The sequence below is a fragment of the Ailuropoda melanoleuca genome, chromosome 1, assembly GCF_002007445.2.
Source record: "Ailuropoda melanoleuca isolate Jingjing chromosome 1, ASM200744v2, whole genome shotgun sequence".
NCBI lineage: Eukaryota > Metazoa > Chordata > Mammalia > Carnivora > Ursidae > Ailuropoda > Ailuropoda melanoleuca.
This window is the reverse complement of record NC_048218.1, coordinates 198827388-198846266: the sequence shown is the minus strand read 5'-3', so window position 1 is coordinate 198846266 and position 18879 is coordinate 198827388. Positions and strand designations below refer to the sequence as shown.

Genomic DNA, 18879 nt, shown 5'->3' with positions numbered 1-18879 from the left:
CACAGCACAAAAGATACAGGTTATATGGTAAAAAGCAATTCTCCCTCTCCAGTGTGCGTTCATTCCTGGTTTCTTTCCCAGAGGCAGCCACTTTGACCAATTTTTTGCATGTTGTTATAGACTTAGAGTAAGCGTGCATTTACAGACATGCATGTGTGGTTGGTCGGGGGGTGGGGGCATATTATACAAACTGTTCTGCACCTGGCTTTTGTTGCTTTCTGGCATATCTTAAAGATCTTTCTCTCTCTACCTGCAGAGCTTCGTCATTCTTTTGAAAGGCTGCCTCCTAGCAGCTTCTAAAAGTTCTACAGGGGATTCTGTTGCACAGCCAAGTTTGGGAGTCACAAAGAGTATTAAAGGAGTTTAGAAAGTTTTCTTGAAATGTGAATACTTTAGAGTCTTGCATTCTGCAGCAAGGAACTAGACTCAGCAAACATTTCATGTACTTCTAGATTTCGGTTGCTTTAAAATAAATTTTTACATAATGTTTCTAACTTGTTATGGTTATTAGGTAAAATTATCAGTCAAAAATACATGAAGGCAGTAATTTATATATTGATATGCATACTGATAACATACTTTTAAATTCCTTCCTTCATTAACTTAAGAACATTGCCAAGCAAACCTTTATGAAATTGCTACTGTTTATCCTTTATTGACGTGGCAAGTTTGTTCTCCCCCAAGATAATTCACAGGGTTCTTAAATTTTCACATAATGTTCATTTTGGGATGGCATTTGTTTGCTGTTTCACTGCTAAAGGTAGAAGTATAGTCTATCTCCATGAAAGAGCATATCCACTGGGCATCTTTGCATTATAGCTTCTCTTAGTCTCTATAGACATACCTCATACATAGCCAGACAGGCAGAAAGTAGGTTGCCAAAGAGAAGTATGGGTATTAGCTTAAGAGGTTGAATGGCTAGTGGAATGGCCACAGGATGGTGAAAGGTAAATATGTTTAGCTCTTTGGGTATTTCAGAAATTTAAAGCACCTTTCCTTTCTTTGGAACGTTCTAATAGAAATTATTACCTTTGGGACACCTGGATGGCTCAGCCAGTTAAGTGTCTGCCTTCTGCTCAGGTCATGATCCCAGGGTCCTAGCACTGAGTCTCGCATCAGGCTCCCTCCTCAGTGGGGAGCCTGCTTCTCTCTCTGCCTGCTGCCCCCCTGCTTGTGCTTTCTCTCTCTGACAAATAAATAAAATCTTAAAAAAATTACTACCCTCGTGAGAGAATGGTTTAGTTGTGCTTATTTGTAAAGATCCATTTAATCCATTTACCATTTACATTGCTTACTCTGTGCTTAGATGTCACACAGCGACAAGCAGAAGGGGCATGTTTTCTGCACTCAAGAAACAAACAGTGTAATGTATCAGCATTTAAAATGTATTGGGTGCAGGGCACCTGGGTGGCTCAGTCGTTAAGCGTCTGCCTTCGGCCCAGGGTGTGATCCCAGTGTTCTGAGATCAAGCCCCGCATCGGACTCCCTGCTCCTCTGGGAGCCTGCTTCTTCCTCTCCCACTCCCCCTGCTTGTGTTCCCTCTCTCGCTGTCTGGCTGTCTCTCTGTCAAATAAATAAATAAAATCTTTTAAAAAAATGTATTGGGTGTGTATATTTCACAGATTTACCTTGGAACAAGTTTTGCTAGAAGCTTGGTACAAAAAGTTCGGATTTTGAGCAGTGGAGTGCGTTTTGTACCAGGGAGCACACCTATTGGTTCTTCAACCCCCTTATTTTTCTCTCATGTTCTTTGTTCAATTCCTTAGTAACATAGATGTTCTTAGTCAACTGGTTGGAAAGAAGTTTGGAAGCCCTGGAACAGTTGGAAGCATCAGCCAGCTGTTTGAGGTAGAAAAAGTGTCTAATTTTCTGAGATTATTATGAACTGAAGGAATTTGGTTCAGAGTATGTGCTTCATTCAAAACCCTCGTTAAGCGTGGTTAAGCACATAATATGCCAATAAATAGCTTTAATGTGTCAAAAATAATATCTTCACAAAAGTTGAAATATGCCATACTCAACTTAAAAGAAAAGCACTTAGTTTTATGAAAATAATTTTATATGTCAGCAAGAAAATAACAGAAGTTGGGCTTTTTCAGAACCGCAGAGTTAATCATAAATTACCAGTTTGATTTTCATATGTGCAAATTATGAAAATTTATAATAAAGTAAAAATTCACTTTAGCAGATATCTGGTAATAAAGTATCACAGGGTTAACACACTACACAAAACATAATTTAAAAGTGGAAATGCCTATTGGCATCCTTGTACTTTTAGTAGGAACATCAGCCTATTTAGTCAATACTCGTTAGCAAAATAGGGTTTCTGGACCAGCAAAACTATTGTTCTGCGGTTTCATTCTAAGCATTTTATGTATATTAATTTTATTATTAACTGTTTGAGGGAGACAAATAGCATTATCTCCATCTTCACCAATAAGATAAAAAACAGGCAGAGTAAGTTGCCATAGCCACACAACTAATATGTGAAGTAGCCAGGATTCCAACATAGGCAGACTTGACTCCAGAGAACTTAACCATCAAAATTAATAAAAAATTGAAAACAAATTATCTTTTTCTCCCCCCCCCCAACCCTTTAAGAATGGTCATTTGAGTATGCGAAGTGTGCTCTGAAGAGCCATCCCGAAGAAAAGATACTAAGCCAAGTTTCCTGCTTAGGCTCAAAGCACATAAATAAGCCCAGAGCTACATATGAGCTATGACTGCCATCTAATAGATATGTAATAATAGTAGTGGCTGCCATTTATTACTTAAAATATGTACTATGCCACTGCTTACTATTTGGCAAGTCTTGTGCCTTACATATTTACACAAATTGTTTAATCCTAGGGGAACTCCTGCTCAGAGAGTTGAAGAAACTTGCTCAGAGTCAAGACTACCAGAGTTAAAAATCAAACCAAGTCTTTCTAATTCCAATATCTATGCATCTCACTGCAGCTAGTTGGCACTTGTTTAATCTTGTGGCAAGGAACTAGGCTGGGTAGGTCTTGCCTGGCTTATAGCTGTCCCAAGAGCTAACCGACCCCAGAGTTAGGATATAAAAGGAAATATGAAGAGCAGGTTATAAACTATCCTCTATGTTCCTGGAGGTAATTCACCTCAAAGGCCACTCCCATCCTCTCCAGTGGTGTTAGTGTGGGGTTTGGAGGTTGCAGTCAGTAGTTTGGTGCTTTGGGTAAGAAGGTGGACTTTTGGGGCACCTGGGTGGCACAGCCGTTAAGCGTCTGCCTTCAGCTCAGGGCGTGATCCCGGCGTTCTGGGATCGAGCCCCACATCAGGCTCCTCTGCTGTGAGCCTGCTTCTTCCTCTCCCACTCCCCCTGCTTGTGTGCCCTCTCTCGCTGGCTGTCTCTATCTCTGTCAAATAAATAAATAAAAAAAAAATCTTTAAAAAAAAAAAAAAGAAGGTGGACTTTTGATACCTAGGTAAAAACTTTTGTGAGGAAGGAAAATTTTAAATGGATGAGTTTCATTACTATAGCCATCTTTCATCCAAGGATGGATGAGAAACCTACTGATTCTTAGGTTGAAGGATCTTTCCCTTTTTACCAATTATTTGTTGCCTTTAGTTCCTGTACCAAATTCTTAAAAAGAATTTAAGCTGAATGGACTTTTAAAGTAAAAGTTGCTTGTAGCTTTACCACAGTGTATTGGTTTTCAAATAAGTTTTCTGCACAGTTAATAATCAGTAGAAATTTACTGTGATCATGGTGTTGTGGGCAGGCTGTACTTCGTGCTGAGAGAAGTCTTGAGCTCAATTCAGGAAATAGAGTATATAAAATAGCTCAATACCAATATGTAGAAATGTGTATCAGTAAAATGTCAAAGGACCTTCTGTGGCTGATCCAGCGAAGAATTTGGAATTGAGTTGGGCTTTGAAGACTAGGTAGTGTGGATTGCTTGGTGAAGAATGGGGAGAGAATTTGAAGCCAGAGGAATATCTAATGAAGTCCACAGGACAGTAAGATCTTAAAGAATTTGGCCACCCACCCTTCCAACAACAAGAGTAGAGAATATAAATGGGAGCATTATCCAAGAGGAAAAAAGAGAATGTTTGGCAGATCCTACGGAATTCTGGTTAGTCATTAATTCAATTCTGTTCTTGTCAAGTGTCCAAAAAAAAAAAAAAAAAAAAGCCAGCTAAGCAACAATTTCAGAAGATTAAGACAAGAGAAAGTGCTAAAGTTGTCATTGTCCCACTCATCAATAGGCAATGGGGCTCTTCTTCTATAGATGGAAGCTATTCAGCAAAGGTCAGATTGTCACCCCTATAGAAAACCACCCCCAACACACACACACGTACACACACTGGTCTAATAAACATTGAACATTTTGCTGTTAGGAAAAAGTAGGGCCATTTGTATATGAAGGAAAGTTTTATAAGAGAAGTAAGTGGAGTGAGAGAGACTGTAAAGGGTTGAAAGTGATTCTTACAAATTCTGCTTTCAGAATTCTGTATTTTGTTTGTCCTACTATATTTTGCTTTTAACATACCTGTTGAAGCTATAGTGATTGTAGAGTTCTTTTAATGTAGGTTGAAGGGTGGGAGAGAAACTGAAATATATGTAGTAGTTCCCTTTGGTGCCCTTCAAAGATCTGAAATAAACTTCTTGGTTTAGGAACATTTAATTTTTATGTTTAATTTGATTTTTTTAAATTATATTTTGTATTATTAAGGAGTTTCTAATGTTTACTAATTTATTTACTGTTGTCATAAAAAATTAGTAAACATACCAAATTTACTGTGAAATTCTGAAACTTGAATGTTGTTAGAATGTTTATGATTGTCAAAACCTGAAGACATCACTAACATTTTAATAGATTATATTGTTGTGGGGATGGGGGCTGAAGAGTAGACTAGAAGCTGGAGAGAGGTTGGCTCCTGGGTGGCTCAGTCGTTAAGCGTCTGCCTTCGGCTCAGGGCGTGATCCCGGCGTTGTGGGATCGAGCCCCACATCAGGCTCCTCTGCTGAGAGCCTGCTTCTTCCTCTCCCACCCCCCTGCTGTGTTCCCTCTCTCGCTGGCTGTCTCTCTGTCAAATAAATAAATAAAATCTTAAAAAAAAAAAAAAAAGCTGGAGAGAGGAACCAGGGACCTTTGAGGATTATTAGCTAAGTTTTGCCCAAAGTGTCCTGAGTTAATTTGAATGTTCCAATCCTCTCTTTTCTTCCTAAGCCTTGTGGAAGTCACCCTTATTTATGTATCTTAGATATTGATAGATGAGTTTATGTTATATGCTGGTTTAGGTTTTCCAGGCCACATCTAACATTGTTTTCTTACTTAATTCGGTGTAGCCATCACTTTTTAAGAATGAGGAATATGGCCATAGTCAAGGTATGCCGAGACAAATCTGAGTTTCTGGAAGTGTCAAGTTGGCTTCTGTGGCTTTGACTTTCTGTTCTGGTTGAAGTGTAGCCCCTACTACTGACACCTAATGAACCTCACTTTGAAAGAGAGGTTTGGTTGGAACTCTGATTGAATACAGAGGTGGTGCTCGCACATCTCACTTTCTTCTCCATCTTAGCCTGCTGTTGTTATACTTAGACCTTATCACTGTTAAGGAATATTCTACCTCAGCTCTTTCAGATTCTGAACATTCCACTGTTTGAGCATAATCTCTGCCCCCTACAGATCACTTGTTCGAGGCCTCCACTGAGTCGGTGATAGGAGGCATCGAGATCCTCAGACCATCTTACCATTTTCTCACTATCTTCTGTCTTCATGCCACTTTCATCCAGCAGCTTGGATCTCAGGGTCCAGCATTATATTAACTTCCCTGTAAATATCCTCAGCTCTCTTTCTGGTCTTTGTCCACAAAACCCCAACCCTGGACAGACCCAGCCTCCTCCCTAGGGCCTGTGTTGAACATTGCTGAAAACATATCACACAACTGTGCAGAAATGGAATTTATGATCACAGACTTCAGGTGGACTCTCAGCCCTGCCTGGCAATGTTACTGTGTTTCTTGGTCTTTCATTCTTCAGATCAATGATTCTATACTTTCTTTCCTAGCTCCTCACACCTCACCCCTTTCTTTTCTCACACTTTCCATACTCAGCTGATTTTCTCACACCAGACTAAGCTGAGAAAACAGAAACCTTCCGGCTATAGTGTGATGTCCAGTTTATCAGTTTTTTTCTTTGTTCCTGTGTGTTTGGGGTTGGGTACTAATTCAAGGCCACAAAGATTTATTCCTCTGCTTTATTTTAAGAGTTTTATAGTTTTAGTTCTTACTTAGTTGTTAGGTGTATGATCCGTTTGAGTTAATTTTTATTTATGTGTATGGCGGAGGTCCACATGCAGCCTTTTGCTTGTATGTTTGTCTCAGGACTGTTTGTTGAAAAGGCTATTTTTTCCCCATTGAATGGTCTTGGCATCGTCACTGAAAATCAGTTGATCCTAAATTTGAGGGTTTATTTCTGGGTTCTCAATTCTGTTGCATTCTGTACGTCTCTTCTTATGCTAATACCACACAATCTCGTTAACTGTAGTTTTGTATGTAAGTTTTGAAATTTGGAACTTTGGATCCCCTGTCCAAAAATTGTTAACCTTTTCTTTGGGTTGTAGAAACCCTTTTGAGTACAAGAAACTGTGGGGCCAGGACATGGTACATAAATGTGTAGAAAATTTTGCCTAGGGTTTATTTTATTAATTTGGAAATTGACAGTCTTTCAGTTAAAAAAAGAAAAAAGTTTTTTGGGGTGCCTGGGTGGCTCAGTCGGTTAAGCGTCTGCCTTCAGCTCAGGTCATGATCCCGGAGTTCCGGGATGGAGCCCCAGTCAGGCCCCTGTCAGGCTCCCTGCTCACAGCGGGTGGAGGGTGGGGGGGTGTCCTGCTCCTCCCTCTGCCCCTCCCCCTGCTCTTTCTCTCTCTTGTTCACTTTCTCAAATAAATAAATAAAATCTTTTAAAAATTTATTAAAAAAAGCTTTTTAAAGAGCATATTCAGCTTTTGCTCTCTGTGGAAATAAATGAAATAAATTTAAATTGGACAAATAAAATAAAGCAAGTTTCAGTTCTACTCAAAGTGAATTGCGCTTACTTGATTCAGTTACACGGATTGAATATTTGAATGGCAATGTCATGTTATTTTTGACAACTGGTTTTGACTTTTTTGTCTTTTTTTTTGTTTCTAAAATCTTTATTATATCTGGGCTTAGTAGCAGAACAACGGTTAAATTATGCCACATTTACACAGTAAGTATTTTATACATCTGTTAACATAATCCCTTATTTATGTAGCCATATTCCATTTTTCAAGAATGGGTTTTATTTATTTATTTTTTTCCCCAGGGAGGCCACATATATTTATTTATTTATTATTTTTTTAATGATTTTTTATTATATTATGTTAGTCACCATACAGTACATCCCAGATTCCGATGTAAAGTTTGATGCTGCATTAGTTGTGTATAACACCCAGTGCACCATGCAATACGTGCCCTCCTTACTATCCATCACCAGTCTATCCCAATCCCCCACCCTCCTCCCCTCTGAGGCCCTCAGTTTGTCTCTCATACTCCATAGTCTCTCATGTTTCATTCCCCCTTCTGATTGACTTTTTTGTCTTGATTGCAGTGAGCTCTACTCAGATTCTCAAAAACTGTATGGTATGAAATGTACCATACATGGGTGGAGTTCACCCATGAAAATAGGCTTATTTGGGATATCCAGATACCTCTTAAGATATTCTTTTTTATGTTTTAATTGTTAGATTACTACATTTTAAAGCTTTTGTTTGCTTAATTTTTTTACATGATTGTAAAAATAGGATAGAATTTTATCCTTAAAAGCATTTTAATTATGAAATAACACAAAAAGTGTCTAAAACATAAATCTTTAGTTTAACAAATAATTACAAAATATATAACATCCACCCCGGGCCCCAAGACACACCTTTCCAGATTGTAGCTCCATAGAGGAAATCATGATCCTACTATTATGATTTCTCTTTTCTTGCTCTCCTTTGTAGTTTAATCCCTAAGCACTGTAGTTCAGCTTTGTCTGATTTTGAACTTTATGAATAGGATACACTGTATATATTCTCTCTCTCTCTCTCTTTAACACACTGATCACTTATTTATAGAATTTGTTCATATATTGCATGGGGCAATAGTTCTGTCATTTTTATATCTGTGTATACTGTAACTGAGAATGTACTATAATTCATTCACTTTGCTGTTGACTATTACAAATAATGATTCTATAGCCATTCCTGTTTAGATAGGTATCCTGGTGCACATGTGCATGAATTTCTCTAAGATATATTTACCTAAAGAGATATTGTTTGGTCATAGAATACTGTTCCTTAGTTTTGTTGCAAATTTGTTTTCCGAAATGGCTGTACTAGATTTACTCCAGCCAGCAGTGTATGGAAGTTTCCACTGTTCCACATCACCTTCAACATTTGGTGGCATCAGACTTTTTAATATTAGCCAATCTGGTGGGTGTATTGTGGTATTATATTGCAGTTTTAATTTGTATTTCTCCCAGTTGTTAATGAGGTTGCACACCTCACCATGTGTATTTTAGCCATTTGGATTTCCTTTTATGATGTGCCTCTTCAACTCTTTTGGCCATTTTTTTTTAAAAAGATTTTATTTATTTATTTGACACAGAGAGAGACAGCCAGCGAGAGAGGGAACATAAGCAGGGGGAGTGGGAGAGGAAGAAGCAGGCTCCCAGCGGAGGAGCCTGATGCGGGGCTCGATCCCAGGACTCTGGGATCACGCCCTGAGCTGAAGGCAGACGTTTAACAACTGAGCCACCCAGGTGCCCCTTGGCCATTTTTTCTGTTGGGCTCTTTTTTTTTCTTATTATTTGTAAGAATTTATTATATTCTAGATATAGTTCCTTTGGTGATGATCTGAATTGTAACGTCTTCTTTCATTCTAGTTTATCCTTTCATTTTTATAGTTTAATGAACAGAAGTTATTTTGGTATGATTGAAATTACTGGGGTTTTTTCCCCCTTATGGACAGGGCATTTTATATTTTGATTAAGTTAACCCATCCCAGCACAAAGTCATAAAGATATTTTCATATTATCTTTCTTTTTCTTGTTTCTTTTTTTAAGTAGGCTCCACGCCCAGCACAGAGTCCAGCTCTGGGTTTGAACTCATAACTGTGAGATCGAGACCTGAGCCAAGACAGAGTCAGATGCTCAACTGACTGAGCCCACCAGGCACCCCTATTTTCATATTCTCTTATTACAACCTTTATAGTTTCACTTTCATGTGTATTTAATTTCTAATCTACTTTGCAATAAATTTTAATGTTGTGAATTGGGTGCCTGATTTCATTTTTTTCTTCATATAGATATATAAAAGTCTCAGAACCTTATGGTGAAAAATCTGTCCTTGCTGCATGCTCTGCAGTGCCTCCCATGTAATACACAATTGTCCACATGTGCATGAGTCTGTTTTTGAGCTCTTGCATCTTTTTCATAGTGCCTCAGTTCCTATAACTTTATTTATTTATTAATTTTTAAAATTTTATTTATTTATTTGACAGAGATAGAGACAGCCAGCGAGAGAGGGAACACAAGCAGGGGGAGTGGGAGAGGAAGAAGCAGGCTCATAGCGGAAGAGCCTGATGTGAGGCTCGATCCCATAACGCCAGGATCACGCCCTGAGCCGAAGGCAGACGCTTAACCGCTGTGCCACCCAGGCGCCCCAGTTCCTATAACTTTAAAATAAAATCTTGGTACCTGGTAGAGTATATGTAAAAATGCCTTACATATTCTTGGCCCTTTGAATTTCCGTATCAATTTTAGAATCAGCCTATCAGGTTCCATAGATTTTGATTGGGATTAAATTGAATCTATGGATCACTTTGCAGAGAATTAGTATCTTTACATTATTGAACTTCAAATCCATGATCGTGATGTGTATCTTTGTTCATTTACATCTTCTTTAAAGTCACTTAATAATGTTTTATAATTTTCCTTAAAGAGGTCTTGCATAGTTTTTGTTCAATTCTAGTGTACTCAACATTTTTAAAAGATTTTATTTATTTATTTATTTATTTATTGAGTGCTAGTCCGGGGAAGAGTGGGGAGGTGGGGAGTGGAGAGGGAGAATCTCAAGCAGACTCCACACTGAATGCGGAACCTGATGTGGGGCTTGTTCTCATGACTGAGATCATGACCTGAGCTGAAATCAAGAGTAGGCTGCTTTACTGACTGAGCGACCCAGGTGCTCCTTGACATTTTTTATCCAGTTGTACATGGTGTTTTATTTCATTGTTTAGCTTTATATTGTTTGTATGTGGAAATGTGATTATTTTTTATGTGATGATACTATATGTAGCAACCTTTTTATTGATTATTATTTATCTATAGATTCTTTTGAGTTTTCTGCATATGTAGGCATAGTATTTGCAAATGACAGCTTTTTTTCTTTTCTAATTCCTGTACCTTTTAATTCTTTTTCTTATTTTACTATATCAGCCAATGTTCAATAGAACTGGTAACATCAGACATTCTTCTTTTGTTCTTCATCTCAGAGAGACCAATTTCATGTCATTTGCATAGGAGTTTTTAGAAGCTCCCTTTAACACATTATGGAAGTGTACTTCTAGTCTTAATTTTCTAATTTTTGCTTTTTAATCATAAGTAAATGCTGAATTTTGTCAAGTACTTGTCCTGTATCTTTTTAAATGGTCATAAGAGTTTTTTCTTTTAACCTTTTACTGTAGCAAATTTTACTGATTAAAAATTTTAGAGTTAAAACCACCTTGCATTCCTGAGATAGATCAAACTTACTATTTGCATCTTTGCTTATAAATGTTACATAAATGTATCATCCTTTCCAAGTTCTAGTATCAGGCTGTGCTATCTTAAATGAGTTAGGGAATAAGTCTTTTTGTCCTAGTCTCTGGTGCAAGTTTTATATGGTATTGGAATTACTTACTTCTTGAGTATATCTGGGACTGGGATTTTTGTGTGTGTTGGGGGGAGCAATTTTTAAAATTACAAAGTAGCAGTTACAGGAATATTCAAATACTCTATTTCTTTGTGATTCAGGTTTGCCTATCTTATCTATATTTTCTAGTCTCTTAGCATAAAATTGTTCATAATGCTGTCTTTGGCCTTTAATGTCTATAGAATCTATAGTTCTGTACCTCTTTTCATTCCCAGTTTTGGTTATTCGTGGCTTATTTCTTCAGTTTGCTAGAGAGGTTTGCCAGTTGTGTGTTTTCAAAGAATTTTTGGCTTTGGTGCTCTATTGCATGGTTTGTTTTCTGTGTCATCAGTTCTGCTTTTTTATTCCTTCTATGTTTTTAAGATTTATTTTGCTATCCTTGTAACTTCTTCAGGCAGATGTTTATTAGCTTATTGATTTCAGCATCTTTTTCTAATACATGCTTTAAAGCTGTACATTTCTGTTTTTAAGTTCCATGATCATGGATTTGAAGTTAATAATGTAAAGATACTTATTCTCTGCAAAGTGATTCACAGATTCAATTTAATCCCAGTCAAAATCTATGGAACCTGATAGGCTGATTCTAAGCTCTGCATCCCACAAGTTTTGTTATGCAACATTTTTTTTTTTTTTAGATTTTTTATTTTATTTATTTATTCGACAGAGATAGAGACAGCCAGCGAGAGAGGGAACACAAGCACAAGAGTGGGAGAGGAAGAAGCAGGCTCACAGCGGAAGAGCCTGATGTGGGGCTCGATCCCATAATGCCGGGATCAGGCCCTGGGCCGAAGGCAGACGCTTAACCGCTGTGCCACCCAGGCGCCCCTGTTATGCAACATTTTTATTAGTGCTCATTTCAAGATAATTTTCAGTGTTCCATTGTGATTTATCTGTTGACTCGTGGGTTATGTAGCAGTTTATTTCTTAATTTCTAAATACATGATTTTCCATTTAACTTTTTGTTATTAATTTCTGGCTTGAACCGTGGCTAGAGAGTTCTGGATTTCAGACCTTCCAAATTTGACTGTGGCCCAGTGTATTGTTACTTGGTATGAATGGTCGGTCCATGTATGCTTGAAAGAATGTGTGTTCTGTAGATGTTGGGTATATTATTCCATAAATGTCCATTAGGCCATGTTTTTTATTTTTTATTATTTTTATTTTTTTAAGAGGTATTTGAGAGAGAGAAAGAGTGCATGTGAGTTGGGGGAGGGGCAGAGGGAGAAAATCTTCTAGCCCACTCACCCCTGAATGTGGAGCTCGGTGCTGGGCTGGAGCCCAGTGCAGGGCTCAGTCCCACAACCCATGAGATCATGACCTGAGCTGAAACCAAGAGCCCGACGCTCAACTGACTGAGCCAGCCACGTGTTCATAGGCCATGTTTTTTAATCTTGAAATTCAAATCTTGTATATTTCATAGATTTTTGTTTTACCTGCTTATTCTGTCAGATACTGAGAGAGTTGTCAAAATCTCCCACTATAGTCATTCTGTTATATCCTCCTGGGAAATTGAAAATTTTAAACTGAATATGTGTATCTCATATTTTTTACTTTAGATTTTCTATTGCTTAATCTTAATATAGCTGTACTTTTTTAAAATTACTATTGCCCATCCTGTTACTTTCAGTCTTTCTGTGCCCTTGTTTTATGTGTGTCTCTTATAACCAGTGAATTGTAGTGTTTAAGTCCTGCCAGGTAATCTGTGTCTTTAAACTGGAGCAGGTTAATCAATTTGCATATGATATAATTATAGTACTTATATATTTGAATTTATACCTCTCATTTTATTTTAGTCTCTCCATTTCTTTTTCTCTTCTTTCTCCCCTCCTTTTTTGAATTGATTTTTAAAATAAATTCTTGGGGCGCCTGGGTGGCACAGCGTGCGTCTGCCTTCGGCTCAGGGAGTGATCCCGGCGTTCTGGGATCGAGCCCCGTGTCAGGCTCCTCTGCTGAGAGCCTGCTTCTTCCTCTCCCACTCCCCCTGCTTGTGTTCCCTCTCTCGCTGGCTGTCTCTATCACTGTCAAATAAATAAATAAAATCTTTAAAAATAAAATAAAATAAATTCTTTGTCCCCACCATGGTGATAGTGTGGAAGTTACACTTTCTATTTCCCTTTTTTTCAGTTGTCTCCTGAGAGATTCTAGGAGGCATTCTTATTACAGAGTCCGGTGTTAATCATCACCTTTTCCTCTCCTTCCAGGATAAGTGCCTTAGGACCCTATAACTCCACTTATTCTCTTCTGACTCAGATGCTGCTGTTGTCGTGTGTTTTAAGTTCTTTGTGTATTTTTAAATCCCACATGACATTATTTTATGTAGGGAATAGCCACGTAAATTTACCCATATATCTCTTATTACTTTTTTAAGCTTTGCGCTTTTTTCTTGAATCAGACCTCTCTGTGATCATCTTCCTTTTGCCAGCAGTATGTCCTTTGCATTTCCTTTACTGTGGGTTAGCTGGAGGGGAACTCTCAGTTTTTGGTTGACTAAAGTACTTCTCCACTCTCCTTCTTGAAACATATTTTAACTGAATACTGAATGCTAGGTTAATAGGATGCTAGGACAGGGGGATAGAGGTGGGAAGGAGGGGAGAGAAAGAGAAGAGAGAGCATGAGAACTCTCTGGTGTCTCTTCTTCTTCTTCTTCTTCTTTTTAAGATCTGTTATTTATTCGAGAGACAGAGAGAGAGCATGAGTGAGAGGGGCAGAGAGAATCTCAAGCAGACTCCATGCTGAGCATGGAGCCTAATGTGGGCCTTGCCTGGAGGCTTGATGTGGAACTCTTCTTAGGGCTCGATTTCATGACCCCAAGATCACAACCCTGAGATCATGACCTGAGCCAAAACCAAGAGTTGGGTGCTTAAGTGATTGTGCCACCCAGGTGCCCCTGGTGTCTCTTCTAAAGACACTAATCCTGTTGTATCAAGGCCCCACCTTTATGATCTCATTCAATCTTAATTACTTCCTGAGAGGCCCTATCTCCACAGACAGCCACACTGATGGGGTTATAGCTTCAACATGTGAGTTTGGGGGGGATACAAACAATGAGTCCATACTAGGTGGCATTTACATAATGGTTGAGGGTCTTATGGCTTATAATTACATTACCTCTGATGTCTCTACTGTTGATAATAGTGAATCACTTTCCGTGTATTTGGGCATATTCTTCCCCATAATTATTTAGTAAGTGTACAGAGAAGAGAATAAAATTTATCTTTGCATATGTTTCTGTAATCTATAGAATTTGTTGGTGAGGTTGTTGTACACTTCCAGCTAAATTCTAACCGTCTGTTGTAAAGATTTTCAGCTTATTTACGCATTGACCTGTGTTTCTTTATCTTAGCTGTGTTGGTGTGGAAGAACATCATGCTGTTGACATTGACCTTTATCACTGTCCCAACTGTGCAGTTCTGCATGGTTCCTCCTTGAGTAAGTACTGGAAACTTAAATAAAAAACAGAGTTTCGAGTTCAATGTGTATATGACAATATTTTACTAATGCTTTGACTAGTTATGTTACACCCAACAAGAACTATAGGGAATATTTTTCTGAAGATACTGAGAATACAGTTTTTCTGAATTATTGAATAACATTTAATAAGTCAAGAAGATAAAATGAAAAAATACTGTCATTCTTTCTTTTTCCCTTTAAAGATTTATTTATTTAGTTTAGAGAGAGAGAGTGCAAGAATAAGCGAGTGTGTGTGAGTGGGGGGGACAGAAGGAGAGGGAAAGGAAGAGAATCTCAGACTCCCCACTGAGTGCAGAGTCTGACATGGGGCTTGATCCCACAACCCCAAGATCACCCCTGAGCCAAAATCAAGAGTCAGACGCTTAACTGCTTAACCGACTGAGCCACCTAGGTGCCCCCAAAATACTATCATTCTTAATTGCCAGTGCAAAGTCTCTAAACTTAAGGATGTATATTCAAAGCTTTCAATTTGAGAAGTGTGGAAAAGTAAAGTTTTCTGATTCTGGAAACTGATTTCAAATGTTTTTATCTCTTTATAAATTAAAAAAACTTCCAGTAATACTTGGGACAGTGTATAGGGTAAGACTATAATGCACACACATGCATTATATTTTTAGGAGGAAATTCAGGTATCATTATGCTGAAATGTTACTCTATTTTCTGAATTTGGTCATCAGTTTGAGCACGGCCTAGAGTTCTGCCCAACTTGAAACCACCCCCCATCCCAGTCCCACTGTCAGGCAGGCAGACGCCCAGAGCACATGTGTGTCTGCATTATTCTGCCCCAGGGGCAGAACTCAGGCTGCTGGGAAGTTCGTGTGCCCTCTGGGGTGTCCCAGTATCACACCTAAGATTGTATTTATCCTTAGCCTTTTACAGATGCTTCAGAAGAGTAGATTAGAAAGTAGAGATAACATTTAAAAAAAACTTTGAAGGATATTGTAACTTTCTTTTTTAAAAAATTTAGACTGCAAGCTAACATTTTTGTGTTCATAAAAGTAAAGGGAAGAATTATAGACTTAGTCATTTTACAACTGAAGGAACCTTTTCCTGAACATACTTTGATACACATTTAGGTGAGATGTAGATGACCTATACAACCTCTTTTATTTTATTACATTATTATTTAAAAAAAAATTTTTTTTTTTTGAGAGGAAGCGAGAGAATCTTAAGCAGGTTTCATGCCCAGCGAGGAGCCTGAGGCATGGGGCTCAATCTTGTAACCCTGAGATCATGACGTGAGCTGAGATAAAGAGTCAGACTCTTAACTGACTGAGCCACCTAGTAGCCCCCCTAGTACTTTTTTTTTTAAATAGAAATTTTTATCTGAGCAACTGACTGCTCATCTGTTAGAAATACTAGTAATTTACCTAGTTTCTTTGTAAAAGATTTAGAAATTCAAGCTATAAGAATATGTCAAAATATTATATTAAATTTCATAATATGTTAAAATACAGGTTATCCATTTTATTAGTTACACAGTATAAAATCTGAGGTTAGCAAATTGGTAGAATTGTTGTGTAATTGGCCAGTTTATTATCATAAATGTTTTTAAAGGTTCTTCTTTCGTGTAGCGGTGAAGTATGTGGTATATAACTTGGAATAATTATTGACCAAGTGTAATTCTTGGAGGAAATAAATAATATTGGGTTGTTATCTCAAGAAAGGAAACAGAACTAAAGTTTATAACAGTTTTAGTTTAGAATTTATGTAATCCCCAAATGAAATAATGTCATTGTAATTTCTATGAAATATTAAGTGGGTTACTATGAAATGGAACAGTGTTGTGTTTAAATCACTATGATATGTGATGCATTCTGTTTTCTGTTTTTCCTATATGATTTAATTTTTTTAAAAGCTTGTCATGCTCACTAAATTGATTTCATAATCCATAATGGATCACGACCTGCACTTTGAATAATGATGCTTCAGAGAGAAGCTTGACTATTGCATGGCCCTTTGTATACTTCTCATGCTTGAATAACATAAGATCAGGAATTGGTTACCTTGTGGGCAAAAGTCCAACACTATATACCCACAGGGAAAATGTCCAAGATCCAGTAATTTGTTTTATCTTGATTTAAGGCTCACCTTCCCTGCCTCTCACCCTCCACCCTCAACTTGGGTCATTCCTTTTGGCCCCTTTCCCTGTGCTGTTAAGCCTCTCTTTCTTGCCACTTAGGGTTCCTGTTCTCTCTGAATTCCCCAGGAATCCTTATTTGTAGATACTATTTAGACAGTATAATATTCACTTGGTATGGTGAATTTAGATTTGACCCTTTTAATGGGAGTTAAGAACTCTATTCAAGGGCAAGTATCAAAAAAGCCCTATACTTAACACACATATCTCAGTGTTCCTCAGGCACATAGAATCCAAACTCAAAATTTTCTCTCCCTGTGAGCACTACTAGAATATTCCTTCCTTCAAGTAATTCAGTCAGCTTCTTGCAGTGGCTGATTTTGTGTGTTAATCATGTTGGCCTAACAGGACCGTTGTAGCCTTCTGTTAACATTCTGCAAATCTGCTCATTTAAAAGGAAAGAGAGTAATTGGCAGCTTATTGGATGCCCCAGAAACTATGCTAAGATGTACTTGACCTATGTTATTTCCTTCGATATTTGTAACACATTGAGGGAGAAAAATTATCTAACTAGCTCTTTCATGTAGTTACTTGGCAGAGCTGGAGTTTGAGCCCATAGCTTTCCAATCCCAAATCTATTCTGCCAAAATGAAAATTAAAACAATGTAATACTGTAGTTTACTTATCAAATGGGTAGCTTTTTCTTTTTCTTTTCTTAAATTTAAATTTAATTTTTTAAAGATTTATTTATTTATCTGAGAGAGAGAGCACGTGCAAGCGGTGGGGGGAGGGCCTGAGGGAGAGGGAGACAAGCAGGCCTCCCTGCTGTGTGGGGAGCCTGAAGTAGGGCTTGATCCTAAGATCCCCAGATCATGACCTGAGCTGAAATCAAGAGTCAGATGCTCAACCAAGTAAGCCACCCAGGCGTCCCACTTTTTTTTGTTTTTGTTTTTTTAATGATGATGCTCACTGTCGACCCAGGGCTTTGAAATAGGCTGCTTATATATACTGGTAAGAATGTGAGTTACCTACCACTTTTTTGGAGGCAGTCTTGAAATATGTAGCAAATATCTTAAAAATACCGAGTCTTTCTTCTAGCATTTCTAGGAATTTATCCTGAGGAATTAATGAGGGAAACAGATTTATGTATATGAATATTAATCTCAACTTTGTTTGAAGAAAGATTCAGAATGAGCTAAGTGCTTAAAAAATCAAAAAAAGGATTATAAAGTGATGCATCTATATCTACGTCTTAAAATTCTAGGCTGCTTTTAAATTGCTTTTGAATATTTAATGAGGAGAAAATGCTCATGATAGAATAAGAAAGGTGATCAAGATGAACATCATGATCCCAGTTGAAAATAAAATGGGGTTATGTATCTATATATATGCATAACAGAAGCCTGGAATGAAACACCCTTGAATTTTACAAGTGATTTTAAATGAGAAAAAATAACACATGAAGGATGCCTTAATGGCATTTTCTAGAAAGGTTGCTTTATGAGACTCAGTTTTTCTTTTTCTTTTTTTTTTTAAAAAGATTTTTATTTATTTATTTGACAGAGATAGAGACAGCCAGCGAGAGAGGGAACACAAGCAGGGAGTGGGAGAGGAAAGAAGCAGGCTCATAGCAGAGGAGCCTGATGTGGGGCTCGATCCCATAATGCTGGGATCACGCCCTGAGCCAAAGGCAGAAGCTTAACCGCTGTGCCACCCAGGCGCCCCGAGTCTCAGTTTTTCTCATGAGACTTTTAAAAAATGGGATTTACTCTTTTCCATATTGAGGGTTTGACTGCCATGAATTACTTGAGAATCTTGTTTTAAACTCTTAGGTATGAATAAGCCCAATCTCCTCCCCTATTAGTTATTTCGTGTGACTTCTTATCCATATGAGGATCCAGTGTTATGATCTTTAAGGGTGAAGGTTTGGAATAATTTAGACTCATAGAGTTGCCCCGCCCCATGTTTTATTAGGAAAATGTTCAAACATACGGGAAAAGTTGAAAGAATTTTGTAGGGAGTACCTCCAAACTCACCATGTAGAGTCTGCTATTAATATTTTACATTATTTGCTTCACCACAGTCTGTGTAACTATCCCTCTATTTATGTATCTATCTATCTTATTTTTTGATGCATTTATAGGCTAGTTGTTGACTTTAGTACATTTTCCAGAATTGTGAAGGTTTTAGGCTTAAGAGTGATTTTCTTTTTTTCTTTTTCTTTTTTTTTTAAAGATTTTATTTGTCAGAGAGAGAGTATGCGCACAAGTGGGTGGAGGGGCAGGGAGAGGGAGAAGCAGGCTCCCCCCTGAGCAAGGAGCCCGATGCGCATCTCGATCCCAGGACCCTGGGATCATGAACTGAGCCGAAGGCAGACCTTTAACC

At 37.9% G+C, this 18879-nt stretch overlaps 1 protein-coding gene across 1 annotated transcript in view; it reads left to right on the top strand.

Annotated features, from left to right (window-relative positions):
- KDM7A (lysine demethylase 7A) overlaps nt 1-18879 on the top strand; it is a gene marked incomplete at its 5' end in the record, with an annotated part of 193591 nt that overhangs the window by 132482 nt on the left and 42230 nt on the right. The window contains one exon of the mRNA XM_034637975.1: nt 14287-14372. Within this exon, the coding sequence (XP_034493866.1) occupies nt 14287-14372 (86 nt within the window). The remainder of the gene's footprint in view (nt 1-14286; nt 14373-18879) is intronic.